Source organism: Hylobates moloch, unplaced genomic scaffold (genome assembly GCF_009828535.3).
Source record: "Hylobates moloch isolate HMO894 unplaced genomic scaffold, HMol_V3 SCAFFOLD_23, whole genome shotgun sequence".
Classification (NCBI taxonomy): domain Eukaryota; kingdom Metazoa; phylum Chordata; class Mammalia; order Primates; family Hylobatidae; genus Hylobates; species Hylobates moloch.
This window is the reverse complement of record NW_026652298.1, coordinates 39,554,593-39,569,778: the sequence shown is the minus strand read 5'-3', so window position 1 is coordinate 39,569,778 and position 15,186 is coordinate 39,554,593. Positions and strand designations below refer to the sequence as shown.

Sequence of the window (15,186 nt, the reverse complement as noted above, 5' to 3'; positions counted from 1 at the left end):
TTTTTTTTTTTTTTTTTTGAGGCAGAGTCTCGCTTTCTTGCCCAGGCTGGAGTGCAGTGGCGCGATCTCCGCTCACTGCAAGCTCCGCCTCCTGGGTTCACGCCATTCTCCTGCCTCAGCCTCCCGAGTAGCTGGGACCACAGGCGCCCGCCACCACGCCCAGCTAATTTTTTGTATTTTTAGTAGAGACGGGGTTTCACTGTGTTAGCCAGGATGGTCTCGATCTCCTGACCTCATGATCCGCCCGCCTTGGCCTCCCAAAGTGCTGGGATTACAGGCATGAGCCACAGCGCCCGGCCTGGACTTCCTTCTCTTTGTGGCAGGGAATGTGGGGTTTGCTCTGGCTGCTCCTAGGCCAGGTGGGAGAATGGGCAGGAGAGCAGGGGCAGGGGCAGTGGTCGAGGTCTTACGAATAGACTGGTCAAGAGAATGGAGTCAGGGGCGGCTCCTGGGAGTTGGCCCTCGAGCCTAGTGCACAGCGGTGTCTGCTGCTGAGCTGGGAGAGACCGGGGCGGGTGCTGGGCTGGCATTTCATGCATCCGCTGGTGCCGCCATTCAGGTCTGAGTGGGCACTTAGGTGCTGCCAGCAGAACTCCAGGAGGAGTCAGGGCCGTGAGGACTTTCACAGCGAGCTGGCAGGCTGCCCAGAGGTTGGCTCCTCTGTGAGTAGAGCCTGGGTTCCCCCAGTGCAGGGGTGAACACGAGGAGGGGCCCACCGAGGAGAGGAGATTGTGATGGGGTCTTGCTCCTGAGTTCGAATGACGGAGACCCAGAGGCCACGGGATCAAACGGTTTCTGATGGAGGGTGCTGGCTGCCCACCCAGGGGCTGTGAAGCGGTCGGGTGCACACAGCCTGACCCGTGGATCTGCCCTGTGCCAGTTGTTGATGGGGGGTAGGCAGTTTCTTGGGGAGACTGTTCAAGGAAGAATAAGGGGTGAGGAAATGGAGACGACGCAAGGTGCTTCCCTGGGGTGTTGCCGAGAGAGGAGCAGGGCAGTGGCTGGGCAGCTGCTAGGCACGTGGCCCGGGGCGGGCTTTGCTGTTGGTTTGTGGAAGGATTTAGAGAATGCTGGCCTCCAGGGTCATCCCTGTTCCTGCCTCTGTCCCCCGCTCTCAGTGGCTTCTTCACGGTATGTTCTGTCTCTCACCTTCACATGCCCCGGGGCCCTGAATGTCTCTGCCCCCGTTTGAGCCACGGGAGTCCCCCTGGGCTTCCCGCAGAGCCCTCGGAACACGGCTGCTTGTCGGTTGTGAGGCTGCAACAGAACTGCACACCCTTGACCTCTCCCGTCCTCTCCTCCCGGGGGCCCAGAGTCCAGAGGAGAGCGAATCTTGCTGACCGATTTCCAAATGGGATTGGCCAGAGCAGTGCAGGTAGTGGGAACTCTAGGTCTTTGTCCAGTGATCCATGTTGCCCTTCGTCATTAAGTCAAATTCCAAAGCCGCGGGAGGTTGTGAAGGTTCACTCGCCCCTGACAGGAACGAGACCCAGGGACTTCTGCCCCACCAGGCATCCTCGGTGTGGGTCGCATTTAGAGATGGGCCTGGACAGGGGCCACTTTGGGCAGCCTTGGTTGCAAGTCCCTTCCCTTCTGGGTTTCTCCTCGTTGGCCTGAAGCTTCAGGTTCATCCTTGGTGGGAGATGATGGTACCCTGGCAAACAGAAGCCAGAACTGAGCAGGCAGGCTAGCCTGGCTCTGAGCACGAGCCCCCCTTCCTGGCCTCGAGAGCCACTGCTCAGGGCAGGCAAGGATTTGGGTCCCCGTGTCCTGGGCTGCCAGTAAGTGTGAAGTATCTGGAGGTTTCCGGTAATGGGGATGGACGTTTGCCGCTTTCAGGGGACTCTGCATCTGGGATCCATTTATTGTCGGTCTTAAGTCGTCTTGGAAAAGGAGGCTACAGATGGAGCCCAGAGGAGGGGGCCTCCCAGACACACTTCATGAGTGTAGAAGTGCACGACATGGCTTTTGTCTTACAAAATGTGTCACTTGGCCAGGTGCGGTGGCTCACGCCTGTAATCCCGGCACTTTGGGAGGCCGAGGCGGGCAGATCACGAGGACAAGAGATGGAGACTATCCTGGCCAACGTGGTGAAACCCCGTCTCTACTAAAGATACAAAAATTAGCTGGGCGTGGTGCCTCGTGCTTGTAGTCCCAGCTACTCGGGAGGCTGAGGCAGGAGAATTGCTTGAATCCGGGAGGCGGAGGTTGCAGTGAGCCGAGGTAGCGCCACTGCACTCCAGCCTGGCGACAGACCGAGACTGCGTCTTAAAAAAACAAAACAAAATGTGTCACTTTATCCGCGGAAGGAGCCTGCATGGAAGGGGCAGTGCCACGCGTGGATGCGCAGCACATAAAGCCGGGGTCTCGGGGCAGGGGCTGCCGCGCTCTCCGACCCTGCTCCGCTGGCCCCCAGGATCTTTGTGCATTGAAGCCTGCACGTGAGTTATACGCGCTTTTTGGTCGGGGTCCGTAGGCCCTGTCTCCAGCGGTTCCCTTTCACTGAGGTTGTGGACACGGCCAGGGGCCAGAGGGGCAGTCGGGCTGAGAGGCTCTGTTCCTGTTTCCTCGAGACCGTGTAATGGTGTTCTTGATGAGAAAGCCCTCATCATGCTGGTGGCTCGTCTTGGAGCTGGGGCCTGGGATGCCCGTCAGATCCAGTGACATGACTGTCTTGGGCCGCAGATACTTTCAGTTTGCATTTAATTAAAAATTCTTATCAGACTTTTAAGGTTAGTTTTCAAAAAATGACTTTTACAAAATAAAAAACACGAGCCAGGCGTGGTAGCGCGTACCTACATTCCCAGCCACTTGGGTTGGTTAAGGTGGGAGGATCGCTTGAGCCAGGGAGGTTGAGGCTGCAGTGAGCTATGATTGTGCCCCTGCACTCCAGCCTGGGCAACGGAGTAAACCTGTTCCAAAACAAAACAAAAGATTTTTACACTTCCTTAACTGCACAATATTCAGATTTCGGCCTTAGTTATGCCAAAAACGGAGAACTACTTAAATATATTCGCAAAATCGGTTCATTCGATGAGACCTGTACCCGATTTTACACGGCCGAGATTGTGTCTGCCTTAGAGTACTTGCACGGCAAGGGCATCATTCACAGGTAACCTCGGGGGTGGCTGGGTGGGGTTTGCAGGACGTCAGTTTAATGATCAGGGCCAGTGACCGTTTGGCTCACAGGCCACAGCTGATGCCCAGATGGCCCCCGCCCTTGAGGTCAGCCTGGTTGGAGTGCTCCCTGGATGGGTGTGACTGAGATGCCTGCCTGTGCCACAGCCTGAGTGCCAAGGCGAGGCCACACGTCCGTGGAGCGCTGACGTGGAGAGGCCCTCCTGCAAATACCACGTCCAACGGTCGCGTGTCTTTCCTGGCGAGCTAGTGATTCTTTTCACCATCTTGACTGATGCTTGTTATCTTTTTCAGTTGTAGCTTCTGTGTGTACTTCTTTCTGGTCTCATTTTTCATGAGTTTCTGATAAAGTCAGCTCAGAAGTGTGCATAGCTTTCATTTTGTGCGTTAAAGATGATAGATTTTACTTCATTAAAAAGCTAGTTAGAATGACATGGAGATGTGAGGTGGTGAATCCCCACTGTGTGCAGTCCACACTTGTTGCTTGTGAGCTTTAGGCCTGTAGCCCTGGTTGTCAGTCTGTAAGGATCATACGCAGTCATTCGTTCATTTTGTTTTCAGCAAAATTTAGAGTATGTAATAATGTTGCTCTTCTAAGTATTTCTTCTCAAATGTGAAAATCTACTTTTACAGGGACCTTAAACCGGAAAACATTTTGTTAAATGAAGATATGCACATCCAGATCACAGATTTTGGAACAGCAAAAGTCTTATCCCCAGAGAGCAAACAAGGTGTGTGAGTTTTATTTCTAGCAGAGCCTGGCTCTGTGCTTAAGATGGAAAGCGACTTCTGAGGAGTGTGTTGCATTGTGTCATCTTCATCAACGACTGAGGTGGGGACACCGTGGCTGTTCTCAAACAGATCTTGAACTTTCTCTGGGTAAGACCCTGCCGTGCCAGCAGGTCTTCCTGGGGGCCCCAGGCAGTGTGTGTTGGTGTAGAGCGGGAGGTCACTGGTTCTCCTCGGCGCCTGCTCTGCTTCATCCTCGCCTGCCCGTCTTCTGGACAGTGCGGGGGCCACATGCGTACCCAGCCACCCGCGTGCAGGACGTAGAGCCGGTGTGGTCAGCTCCTGGCTCCTCCTGCCTGTATTGCAGGTAGTATCCGGGGGCGCACATCCCTGTACCTCAGTGCCCTCCCTCCGTTACCTGTCCCTCTGTCTCCCTGCTGGCCACGTGCATGTTTGTCATCACAAAGCCTCCGAGTCCTGTTCCCAAGGGTACTTTCTAGCCTTGGACCATGTTGTGACAACTCCATCGGAGATGTTGCTGAAAGTCCACTTGGGCCAGAGAAGTGGCCTAGGTTGTCTTAGCCGGCCAGGGGCGTCTCGATGCCCTTCAGGTGCTTATTGGGTAGAAATCACAAACTCTGGAGGCGTAAAGAAAGGCAGTTGACATTCTGAAGACTGCGCCGGAATGCTGGGTAGAGAGAAGACAAAGCCTTGGGATGTGGTTTGGGGAAGCTGAAGGCTGTTGTGTGCATTATAAGTGACCTTGAAGATGAACCTCGGGTGATTGCTGGAGTCTGTCTGGGTCAAGAGGCTGGGTCCAAGGGCCTCCAAGTGGTGCATGGGCCTCTGCCTGGGCTTGGGGTGCCCGTCAGAGAAAGGCCTCCATAGAGGGCTCTGTGGGGGTGAGAGGTGCTGGAGCCCGGTTTGGAGGGACGTGAGTGCAGGTTTGTTGGTGGAGGAAAGATTCAGACAGAAGTGACCATGTTGTTGTAGCTGCTCTCGTGTGGAAAAGGGGAACCGTGAGCACCGAGCGGTGGTGGTTCCGGCCTCGTCTCCACGGACGGCCAGCTGGCCCCCAGTAGCTGGAGGAGAGCACAGCTGGGTGGAGAGCAGGCCCTTCAGCAAGGCAGGCACTCCGGACTCAGCTCGGCTTTTCTGTTTCTTAGGAATTGGCCCTGTATCTGTGTGCTGGGAGGCACCCAGCTGGTGCCTGTGGGGCCTCTCTTGGCACCTTGAGGTAGTTGCTCGTTTCCTCCACCGGGCCTTATCTCTCCCTTCTGGGCGTTTCCAGCCCTGTGTTTTCACACTCAGGGCTCTGGCTAAGATTCTGTCAGTTGGTGCTTTCATCTCTGCACAGTCGTGGAGGCCCTAAGACCTTGTCTTGGATCTGGGAACTTCTCTGAGAATCCTCAAACATCACCCTGGCTGTGCATGGGGACTCACACCTGTAATCCTAGGCCTTTGGGAGGCTGAGGCAGGAGGATCGTTTGAGGCCAGGAATTCGAGGCCAGCCACTGGTCAACGTGGTGAGACTCCATATCTACAAAAAAGCCAAAAATCATCCTGGTGTGATGGCACCCACCTGTAATCCCAGCTACTCGAGAGGCTGAAATGGGAGATGGATGATGCAGTGAACTAGGATGATCCCACTGTACTCCAGCCTGGGTAACAGAGCGATCAACTGTTAAAAAATAGTAGTAATAAATACAAAATAAAAGAAGCCTGTGATCCCAGCACTTTGGGAGGTCGAGGCGGGCGAATCACGAGGTCAGGAGATGGAGACCATCCTGGCTAACATGGTGAAACCCCGTCTCTACTAAAAATATAAAAAATTAGCTGGGCGTGGTGCTGCGCGCCTGTAGTCTTAGCTACTCAGGAGGCTGAGGCGGGAGAACCGCTTGAACCTGGGAGGCAGAGGTTGCAGTGAGCCACGATCGTGCCACTGCACTCCAGCCTGGGCAACAGAGTGACACTCCGTCTCATAAATAAATAAATAAATAAATAAATAAATAAATAAATAAAACACATCACCCTTTTGGGGCTAAGATTGAAACTAGCAGTCAAGCCAGAGCCTCTTGTTTTCTAAGGTGGCTTAGTTCTGCTGCCATCCACTGCCTTTTGTAGCCCCGCTCCCCTCCCCGTCCAGTGCCATGCCAGAATGCGCACCTCCCGCCCAAAGCTGCACAAAGCCAGGGCGGTCTTCCTGGCGTCTCAGACGTGCCCTGAAACCTTGATGTGTTTGACTCATTCCTGTTAAATAGTAACCGTCTTACTGACGGGTAATCCTACTTCTGTGTACACAGTGTAACCTCATATCCCTCAGTGTTGTCTGTGACAAAGTTGAACCAAACAGGAACTTCTGTCTCGTAAGCTTTCTTAGGATCTGTCCGTGTCCTGCTGTCCTTGTGCTGACTTCCTGCCCAGAGATGAGCCCACAACATTCCGTGGGGTCAGGAGCGCTGCGGGCTGGCTCTGCCCACAGTCAGTCCCGGGAACCACTCTCTGGGCTGTGCCCGCAGTCAGCCTCAGGAACCACCTCCCAGGGCTCTTCCCTTCATGTGGATTTTCTTTTTTTTCCCCCCTCCCTTATTCCAAGGCTTTATTTATTCATAATTGCAACTTTTATTTTAGATTCAGGGGATCCACGTGCAGGTTTGTTATGTGGGTAGATTTTCTTTAGAATCTGGTGTTTGGCACAGGGGTAGTCTTGTTGCCCTGTAGCCACTTAAAAAAAAAAGGCATCGAAGCGCGCTGATGAAATAGGGAAATAGCTTGGGCACAGTGGCTCACCTGTAATCCCAACACTTGGGGAGGCCGAGGCAGGTCGATCATCTGCGCCCAGGAGTTTGAGACTAGCCTGGGGAACACGGCAAAACCCTGTCTCTACGTAAGATAAAAAACAAAAATTAGCTGGGCGTGGTAGAGCGTGCCTGTAGTCCCAGCTACTCAGGAGGCTGAGGTGGGAGGATCACCTGAGCCTGGGAGATTGAGGCTGCAGTGAGCCGTGATCCTGCCACTGCACTCCAGCCTGGGCGACAGAGCCAGAGCCTGTCTCTGGAAAAGAAAGAAGAAACCATGAAATAAACCTTTGCTTTTTGGTGGCAGGATAGCAGGAGGCTACAAGTCTTTACATCGTTGTAAACCAGGGCCAGTTGCTTGTGTGTATAGATGAGTTGGTGGTTCTTTTCCCCTTCTTTGAGGAAAAGGAAAAAAGTATAATTTATGTGGAGGATTAATTTTAGTAACATTTTCTGTTTGAGGTAGTTCCGTATCTTGGAATGTATTCCTGCGTTGACTTCTTTTGTGCAGAGATGGCTTCCCCAAAACATCTTCAAATCTAGAATAAAAGTGTTGATGGGAGCAAGGCATAGCGAGGTTCCTTACCTGTGCAGCAGCTGTGCCACGCCCTCCTCCTAGAGGGAGGCAGGTTTTCCCGTCATTCCTGTGAGGTGGGTAGGGTGGCCCCCGTGTCTGCAGGGGGAGGTGGTGGGAGATGGAGCAGGGCAGTGGTGTGGGCTTGGGAGATTGAGGAGGACCTCCTGGCAGAGAGGTCTTCTGCCTCCTCTCCGTGTACAGGAGCCTGTGGATGTATCTTGGTGAGGGCAGCTGACTCAGAGTAAGCTTCCCACCTGGGCTGTCTCTGGCCTGTGCCCTCTATGCAAGAACCTCGGGGAGCTCGGGGTGTCCTTGGAGGTTCAGACTTGGGGTGGGGTTTGGAAACCTGTGTTCTGATCTGTGCAGGCCTCTCTGGTACGCAGCCAGGTGTGGAGGCACGACTCACCAAACAGGAAGGAGAGGAAGGCCACAGGTGTGGGAGGGCTGGGTGGACAGGGTGGACGCTGTGGGTTTCAGGTGTGGGCGGGGCTGGCTGGAGAGGGTGGATGCCTTGGGCTTCAGTCACTACAGTGGCTCCTCTGTCCCCATCTGTGCATGGCCATCGTCCAGACCCTCAGACTAGCTGCCATTGCGCTTCCCACTGTGCTGTGGACTCCAGACGCTCTCCTGAGGGCCACAGCTGCCTTGAGCTTGCCGCCATTCTAGCTTAGGCCGGATCACCCACCCCCGGCACAGAGAGGAGCTGCCTTCAAAATGGATTTTCCCGCATGATGGAAAGTGGAATTTGCATAATAAAAGAGAGAGTCCCCATTCTCCCATCACCAAGAGCAGCTCTTCCCCTCTTCACATGGTTTATTTTGGTGTTTTCCAGGTTGGCATTCATTTAGGATTGGTTATGATGCATGGGGCTGGGGAGAATTACTGCTTATTGTAAAAAATTCACTCCGTACTGGTGACCTGATGCCCAGCATCCTCAGTCGGTTTTCCCTGTAAAAATTCCAGTATGTATCCCTAAAATACAAATCTTTTTAAAAGCGTACCCACAATACCATACTGTTTGATACATAGAAATGAGCAGTAATAGCTTAATATCTCAGTGTCCAGTCAGAGTTATCTTTCCAGTTGTTTCATGTACATCATCATGTTTTGTTGCTCACTTGAACAGGATTCAAATAAGTTGTGCGCAATTTCATTTTTTAATGTTTTCTTTTTATTTTGCCATTAAATACTCTCCTATCCAAACCCATTTATTTTAATCTGTAGCTTCCCCCATTTTAATTTTTTCGCTTGCAGTTTGTTAAAGAAACAGGTCATTTGCATCTGTGTGGCGTTGTTGAACGTGGTCCTCTCTCCTGGCCACTGCATCACGTTCAGAGTTGATTCTCCCCTCCCTGTTCAGAAACTGGTGGTGGGTGTTCTTTTATCTGGCATCTCCCTGTGACAGCAGCAGCATTTATGGCCATAACTGGCCTAAATTCATTGACTCATTAGAGAGTGCAGAAAGGTCACAGCCTGATACCTTCATGAGCTGGAATTCATTAAAGAGAAACTTCTCCCCAGTAACTTTTGGGTTAACTCGTGGTATCATCTGGAAAGGAAAAGTAGGATAAATGCGTCTTCCCCCTTTTCATGCCATTTTTGAAAGCCACAAATTGGTTCACCATTCTTTTCCAATGATGATTAATTCATTAAAAAGTTATTACCCTTCCTCACACCATACACAAAAGCTCACTCCAGGACCAGGCGAGGTGGCTCACACCTGTAATCCCGGCACTTTGGGAGGCTGAGGCGAGTGGATCACCTGAGGTCGGGAGTTCGAGACCAGCCTGGCCAACGTGAGGAAACCCTGTCTCTACTAAAAATACAAAATTTACGGCTGGGCGTGGTGGCTCACGCCTGTAATCCCCGCACTTTGGAAGGCCGAGGCAGGCGGATCACCTGAGATCAGGAGTTCAAGACCCGCCTGACCAACATGGTGAAACCCTGTCTCTACTAAAAATACAGGTGTGTTTTTAGCTAGGTGTGGTGGTGCATGCCTGTAGTCCCAGCTACTCATGAGGCAGGAGAATAACTTGAACCTGGGAGGCGGAGGTTGCAGTGAGCCGAGATCCACGCTATTGCACTCCAGCCTGGGCAACAAGAGCGAAACTCCATCTCAAAAAAAAAAAAAAAAAAAAAAAAAAATTAGCCAGGTGATTCCTGTAATCCCAGCTACTTGGGAGGCTGAGGCAGGAGAATCACTAGCACCTGGTAGGCGGAGGTTGCGGTGAGCCAAGATCACGACACTGTGCTGCAGCCTGGGCAACAGAGCAAAACTCCATCCCTGCGCCTCCCATCTCCCCGCCTCACCAAAAAAACAAAACAAAAAAAGTGACTCCAGGCCAGGCGCGATGGCTCACGCCTGTAATCTCAGCACTTTGGGACGTTGAAGCTGGTGGATCACTTGAGGTCAGGAGTTCGCGATTAGCTACCCATCTCTAGTAAAAATACAAAAATTCGCGAGGCATGGTGGTGTGCGCCTGTAATCCCAGCTATTTGGAGTGGGGGCTGAGGCAGGAGACTCACTCGAACCTGGGAGACGGAGGTTGCAGTGAGGCGAGGTCGCACCACTGCTCTCCAGCCTGGGTGGCGGAGTGAGACTCCATCTCAAAAAAAAAAGTTCACTCCGAATGCATTAGAGGTCTGAATGTAAGGGCGAAAACTATGACACTCTTAGAAGAAATTGTAGGATTAAATGTGACAATTGGGTTAGTCAGTGTTTTCTTAGATACACTGCCAAAAGCATAAGCAACCAAGAAAAGGATGAGTTAGATTTGTATCAAGTTTGAGCACTTTTGTGCTTCAGGTGATATCACGAAAGTGAAAAGACCCACCGAATAGGAGACACGATCTGCTAATCGTCTATCTGATAAGGCACTTGTATCCAGAATGTAAAGAACTCAGAGGGAGAAAAAAAAAATAAAGCACGGAACAAAGGGTATTATTAGACATTTTTCCAAAGGAGAGATACACAAATGGCCCATAAGCACATGCAAAGTTCCTCAACATTATTAGTCATTAGGAAAATGCAAATCAAAACCACAGGGTGATACTACCTCACACCCACTAGGATGGCTGTGATCAGAAGACAGATAATAACAAATGTTAGCAAGGTTGTGGGGGGATTGGAACCCACGTATGCCGTGAGTGGGAATGTCAGATAGTACAGCTACTTTGGAAAACAGGCTGGCAGCTCCTCAAAAGGACATAGAATTACCATATGACCCTGCAGTCCCACTCCTAGGTATGAGCCCAAAAAAAGTGAAAATACACATTCAGACAAAAACAGGTGCTAGAATGCCCATAGCATTATTCACAGCAGCCAAAAGGCGGAAACGACGCACGTGTCATCAGATGAGTGGATGAGTGAGTGGCGTGTCCACACAACGAGGGAATCTTCTCCAGCTCTAAGGAAGGATGAGGCACCCATGCACGCTGCCATGCAGATGGGCCTTGAAAAACACTGCCCTCAGTGAAAGCCTGCCGGGATGAGAAGGGATGGCGTTGAGTCTAGAGATGAGCTTACGAGGCGTTACCATTGTTAACCCATGTTAAGTCTTCTGAGCTGTCAACTTGGGATGTCTTTCTGCTTATTTAGATCTTTCTTTCAAAAACACTTTGTAGTTTTCAGAGTATAACCTTTATGCTTCTTTTGTTACATTTATTCTTATTTATTTTTAATGTTATCCTAAATAGAATTATTGGCTGGGCATGGTGGCTCACACATGTAATCCCAGCACTTTGGGAGGCCAGGGTGGGTGGATCACCTAAGGTCAGGAGTTGGAGACCAGTTGAGGTGGGAGGATCGCTTGAACCCGGGAGGCGGAGGAGGCTGCAGTAAGCTGACCTCACACCACTGCACTCCAGCCTGGGCAACAGAGTGAGACTTTGTCTCAGGAAAAAAAAAAAAAAATAGAGTTGTGAATTTTCTTCCCTTCTTTTTCTTTTTCTGTTGGGTTTTTTTTTTTTTTTGAGACGGAGTTCCACTCTGGTTACCCAAGCTGGAGTGCGGTGGTGCGATCTCGGCTCACCGCAACCTCCGCCTCCCAGGTTCAAGCGATTCTCCTGCTTCAGCATCCCGAGTAGCTGGGATTACAGGTGCCCACCACCACACCTGGCTAATTTTTTGTGTTTTTAGTAGAAACGGGGTTTCACCACGTTTACGGATAAGGTGGTCTTGAACTCCTGACCGCAGGTGATCCGCCTGCCTCGGCCTCCCAGAGTGCTGGGATTGTGAATTTTATTTTCAAATCGCTCCTGGAAATTGTGTGGAAATGCAGTCGGTCTTTCCTGCCCCGCACCCTGCTGAGCTCTCGTTAGTTGTAATAGCTTCTCAGTGGAGTCCGCAGGACTTCGTGCACACAGGATCCTGTCGTCTGTGATTCGAGCTAGTTTTATTTCTTCCCTTTCAACCTGGCTGCCTTTTGTCTTCTTCCTTCATTGTCCTGGCTGAGACCTCTAGTTTGGTGTTGGCTGGATGCGGTGAGCCGGGCACCCTGGTCTTAGGGAGACCGTGCGGTTTTTGGCCATCGAGCACGATGTTGGCCGTAGGCCGTGCGTGCCCTTTGTCAGACTCTGGGCCCTCCCGTCTCTGCCTCGGCTGTTCCATAGTTTTGTCCTGTAGAGGTGGGGAGTTTTTGTTAACTGCATTTTCTGCATCTATCGAGATGATCCTGTGTTTTCCTTAGTGCTTGATTGTAATGAGATGCAATGCATTGCTTTTTGTATTTTGAACCAGCCTTGCACTGTGTCATACATCCTCTGGGTCATGGTGCCTAGTCCTTTTTAGATGTTGCTGCATTTGGTTTGCTGGTGTTTCGTCCAAAGGGTAGTCACATTTTGTGGAGCGTTTTTCTGTGCTTCTTTGTGGGTTTATGGATAAGATGGCAGCCGGCACCCTTGGCTTTGAAGAGAGTGTGGGTGTCTCGTGAGCTCAGGATCACTTCTTCAGGTCTTCCCTCCCACTGCCCCTCCCAGTATGACTGGCAGATCTGGGGGACTATGGGTGGTCCATGGAGTTTCTTTGGTGAGGGTGGAGACAACAACCCAGCCGAGACCCCACTGTCTCTTTCTCCAGTGTCGGTAGCCCCGCGGCATGCGGGGCCAGCAGAGGCCAGTGCGGGGCTCTGGGCCTGAGTTTCCAGCAGCTGGAAAGGCGTGAGCTTGGCCGGTCTCTGAGCTTCCAGGGAGAAGTAGCTAGGTGGTCTCTGAGGTTTCCTAACACTCTGTCTGGGGCTCTCAGCTCGGATGTCACAGATGGAAGTCAGGGGATCTCTGAGGCTGGATAGGAGGAAATTACTAATTTTCACTAACCCTTCAGCAAAGCGTCCCATTTTCTTCTAATGAACATCAGCAACAAATGTCTGTCATCAGAAGTCACGGGTGTTCCCATGTCCTGCTGCAGGGCTCCCATCACGGTAGTGACACCATGCCAGTTGTGCCGAGCACCGCTGCCGGGTTACTGCGGCGTGACCTGCTGCTGTGTCATGCAGGTCACGTATTACTACGTCACAGATCCATTACTTCAATAATTTGATACGTGTATTGGATTATAATTGCTTTCTCCTATAGTCCTGTGTATTTTATGCATTTGGAACATTATTCCGAGGGTAGCCATCTTCTCCACACTCTAGCGGCGCTGTTTGTCTCTAGATTAAACTAAGGACAGATGTCCTTTTCCAAGGGGATGACTTTGCGTATGCCCGGAGGCTCGGAGTCCCACCTTAAGGAAGGTGTGGCAGAGGAATCGAGGGGGAGGGTGGGCAAGCCCTGAGGAAAGAAGGGAGGGTGGGAAGACCCTGGGGGAGCTAGGAGCAGCTGAGGTTGGAGAGGGCAGGGAGGGATTCCGGGAGATCCGAGCCCATAGCTCGCTTGCAGGAAGCTTAGAACAGCAGCAGCAGCGAGGCTCCTAACAGCACGGCGGCTCACTATGCAGCGCTCATCGGAGAGGTGGGGTGGGTGTTGGCCTCACAGATTTGCTTTGTGCGCACTGTGGCTGTTTAAAAACACATACGGCTCTGTGTGCTGCACGACAACCTCAGTCATTTAATTATGCATTATATACATCTCTCCATAGGAAAAAAAACATTTTCAGACTTTTTAATAATGGCATTTAAAAAAGTACAAGTCACAAAAGCAACGCTCGATTATAGTAAGGAACGGAAACGCTGAACATGTAGGTGGAGCAAGTGGCGTCCCGTCCCGCCAGCAGACGCGGCCCTCGCCGCTGTGCCACGCCGGACCCTGAAGGACAGAGCATGGAGAGGGAGCTGCAGGGTCGGGGAGGCAAACATCTTTGTGACTTCTGATGCTCATTGGAAAATTGCCCCCAGAAGCGATGCCATTTGACAGCCCCACCCGTAGCGCTGCGTCTGTCCCCTCAGATCCCTGCCAGCGCTATGTATTTTTATTCTTTTTTCCCTTTGCCAACGTGATAGGCTGTCGTGTTTGAATTTGCATTTCTTTGATTCTTTGCAGGGTTGAATGGCTTCGTTTGTTTTTGGCTCTTGGTTTGCTTTTCTTTCCTCTGGGCCGGCGGGGGTGGGGTGCGTGTTTGCGGATGTCCTTGGTGTTCTTGGCAGGATCATTGAGGGTCCTGGCAGGATGCAAATGCAGCCACAGAGTGTTTGTTTTTTGTCTATTATCTGAGACAGGGTCTGGCTCTATTGCCTAGGCTAGAGTACGGTGGCGCCATTGTGGCTGACTGTACCCTCAGCTTGCTGGGCTCAAGCGATCCTCCTTCCTCAGCCTCCCAAGTAGCTGAGACTAGAGGTGCACCACCATGCCTGGCTAATTCTTGAAATTCTTTCTAGACACGGAGTCTCCCTATGTTGCTCAGACTGGTCTCAAACTCCTGGCCTCCAGCAGTCCTCCCGCCTTGGCCTCCCAAAGCAGTGGGACTGCAGGCGTGAGGCACCGCACCTGGGCAGTCATGAAGTCCGCAGAAAAGTCATTTGCTGAAGGGAATGAGTCCCCGCAGCAGAAGCTGTGAGGTTCTCTGAGCTTGGCCGGAGGAGGGCAGGTGGAAGGGACAACTCGGAACCAACCCACGGGCAGGGCCGGTGTGGGCAGCAGCTGTGTGGTGGCCCCGGGCCAGCTCGTGCTGTGGCTTTGCTCCGTCACAGCTCCTCTGTGGAGGAAGGCCCTTGGGCTGGAGGCCTGAGTCTTGTTCCCTTTGTAGCGCCTCAGCTCCCAAGCTGTTTGTGATGGAAAGGAGGTTGTTTCTGGCCTGCAGCTGTTTATTGTGTGCCTGGGCACGTTTGGATACCCCAGGTCCTGCAGTGAGCCAGCCAGCGCCGTGTCCTCATGCCCTCCGTTGAGCGGGCGCCACCGGAAGAATGTACTGGCCATTTGTTTGCAGCTCGCTGTCCAGGCGCGTGTCGGGTGGGAGCACCAGGGTGCAGGGCGCCGGTGTCCAGGGGTCAGGCAGGCGTCTTTGAGCCGGTGAGCCGTGAGTCAGCCCTGGGGTGCCCTGGACAAGTCTGGCTCCTGGGGGTGCGTGGTCCGCCATGTGCGACACCCACCGCGCAGCCCTTGATTGTCACAGATCGTGAGTCCGAGTGTGACCTTCTCTCTCCTCTGCAGCCAGGGCCAACTCATTCGTGGGAACAGCGCAGTACGTTTCTCCAGAGCTGCTCACAGAGAAGTCCGCCTGTAAGAGGTAACCACTTTCATCTAAGCCGTTCTTCCCTTTTCTTTAACATAGAAATTAATATTTGAGAGAGTGAATTTTGTGGCCTTTGAGTAGCTAAGCGTACTTGGAAAGAAATTAGCATTTCGCATTTTAAAGCGTATTTTTCGTGGCTTACACACACGTGATACGTTAGTGTTGTATTCTAAGCTTCCTGGGTTTGCTGATGCTTTCTGGTTGCAGATTGAATCGTTTGGGTTTTTTTTGTTTTTGTGTTTTTGTTTTTTTGTTTTTTGAGACGGAGTCTCGCTCTG

General features: G+C 52.0%; 2 protein-coding genes across 6 annotated transcripts in view; both read left to right on the top strand.

Moving 5' to 3' along the window:
- The window catches only part of LOC116462336 (3-phosphoinositide-dependent protein kinase 1), a 111,122-nt gene that overhangs the window by 35,919 nt on the left and 60,017 nt on the right, over positions 1–15,186 (top strand).
- LOC116462337 (putative 3-phosphoinositide-dependent protein kinase 2) overlaps positions 2,087–15,186 on the top strand; it is a 28,240-nt gene continuing 15,140 nt past the window's right edge. Inside the window, exons 1-3 of one of the 5 annotated variants that reach the window (XM_058434034.1) lie at positions 2,087–3,112; positions 3,772–3,869; positions 14,827–14,902. In XM_058434034.1, the coding sequence (XP_058290017.1) occupies positions 2,871–3,112; positions 3,772–3,869; positions 14,827–14,902 (416 nt within the window). In that variant the 5' untranslated portion in view covers positions 2,087–2,870. The remainder of the gene's footprint in view (positions 3,113–3,771; positions 3,870–14,826; positions 14,903–15,186) is intronic. The other 4 variants (XR_009211792.1, XM_058434032.1, XM_058434033.1 and 1 more) reach the window with 4 other exon arrangements.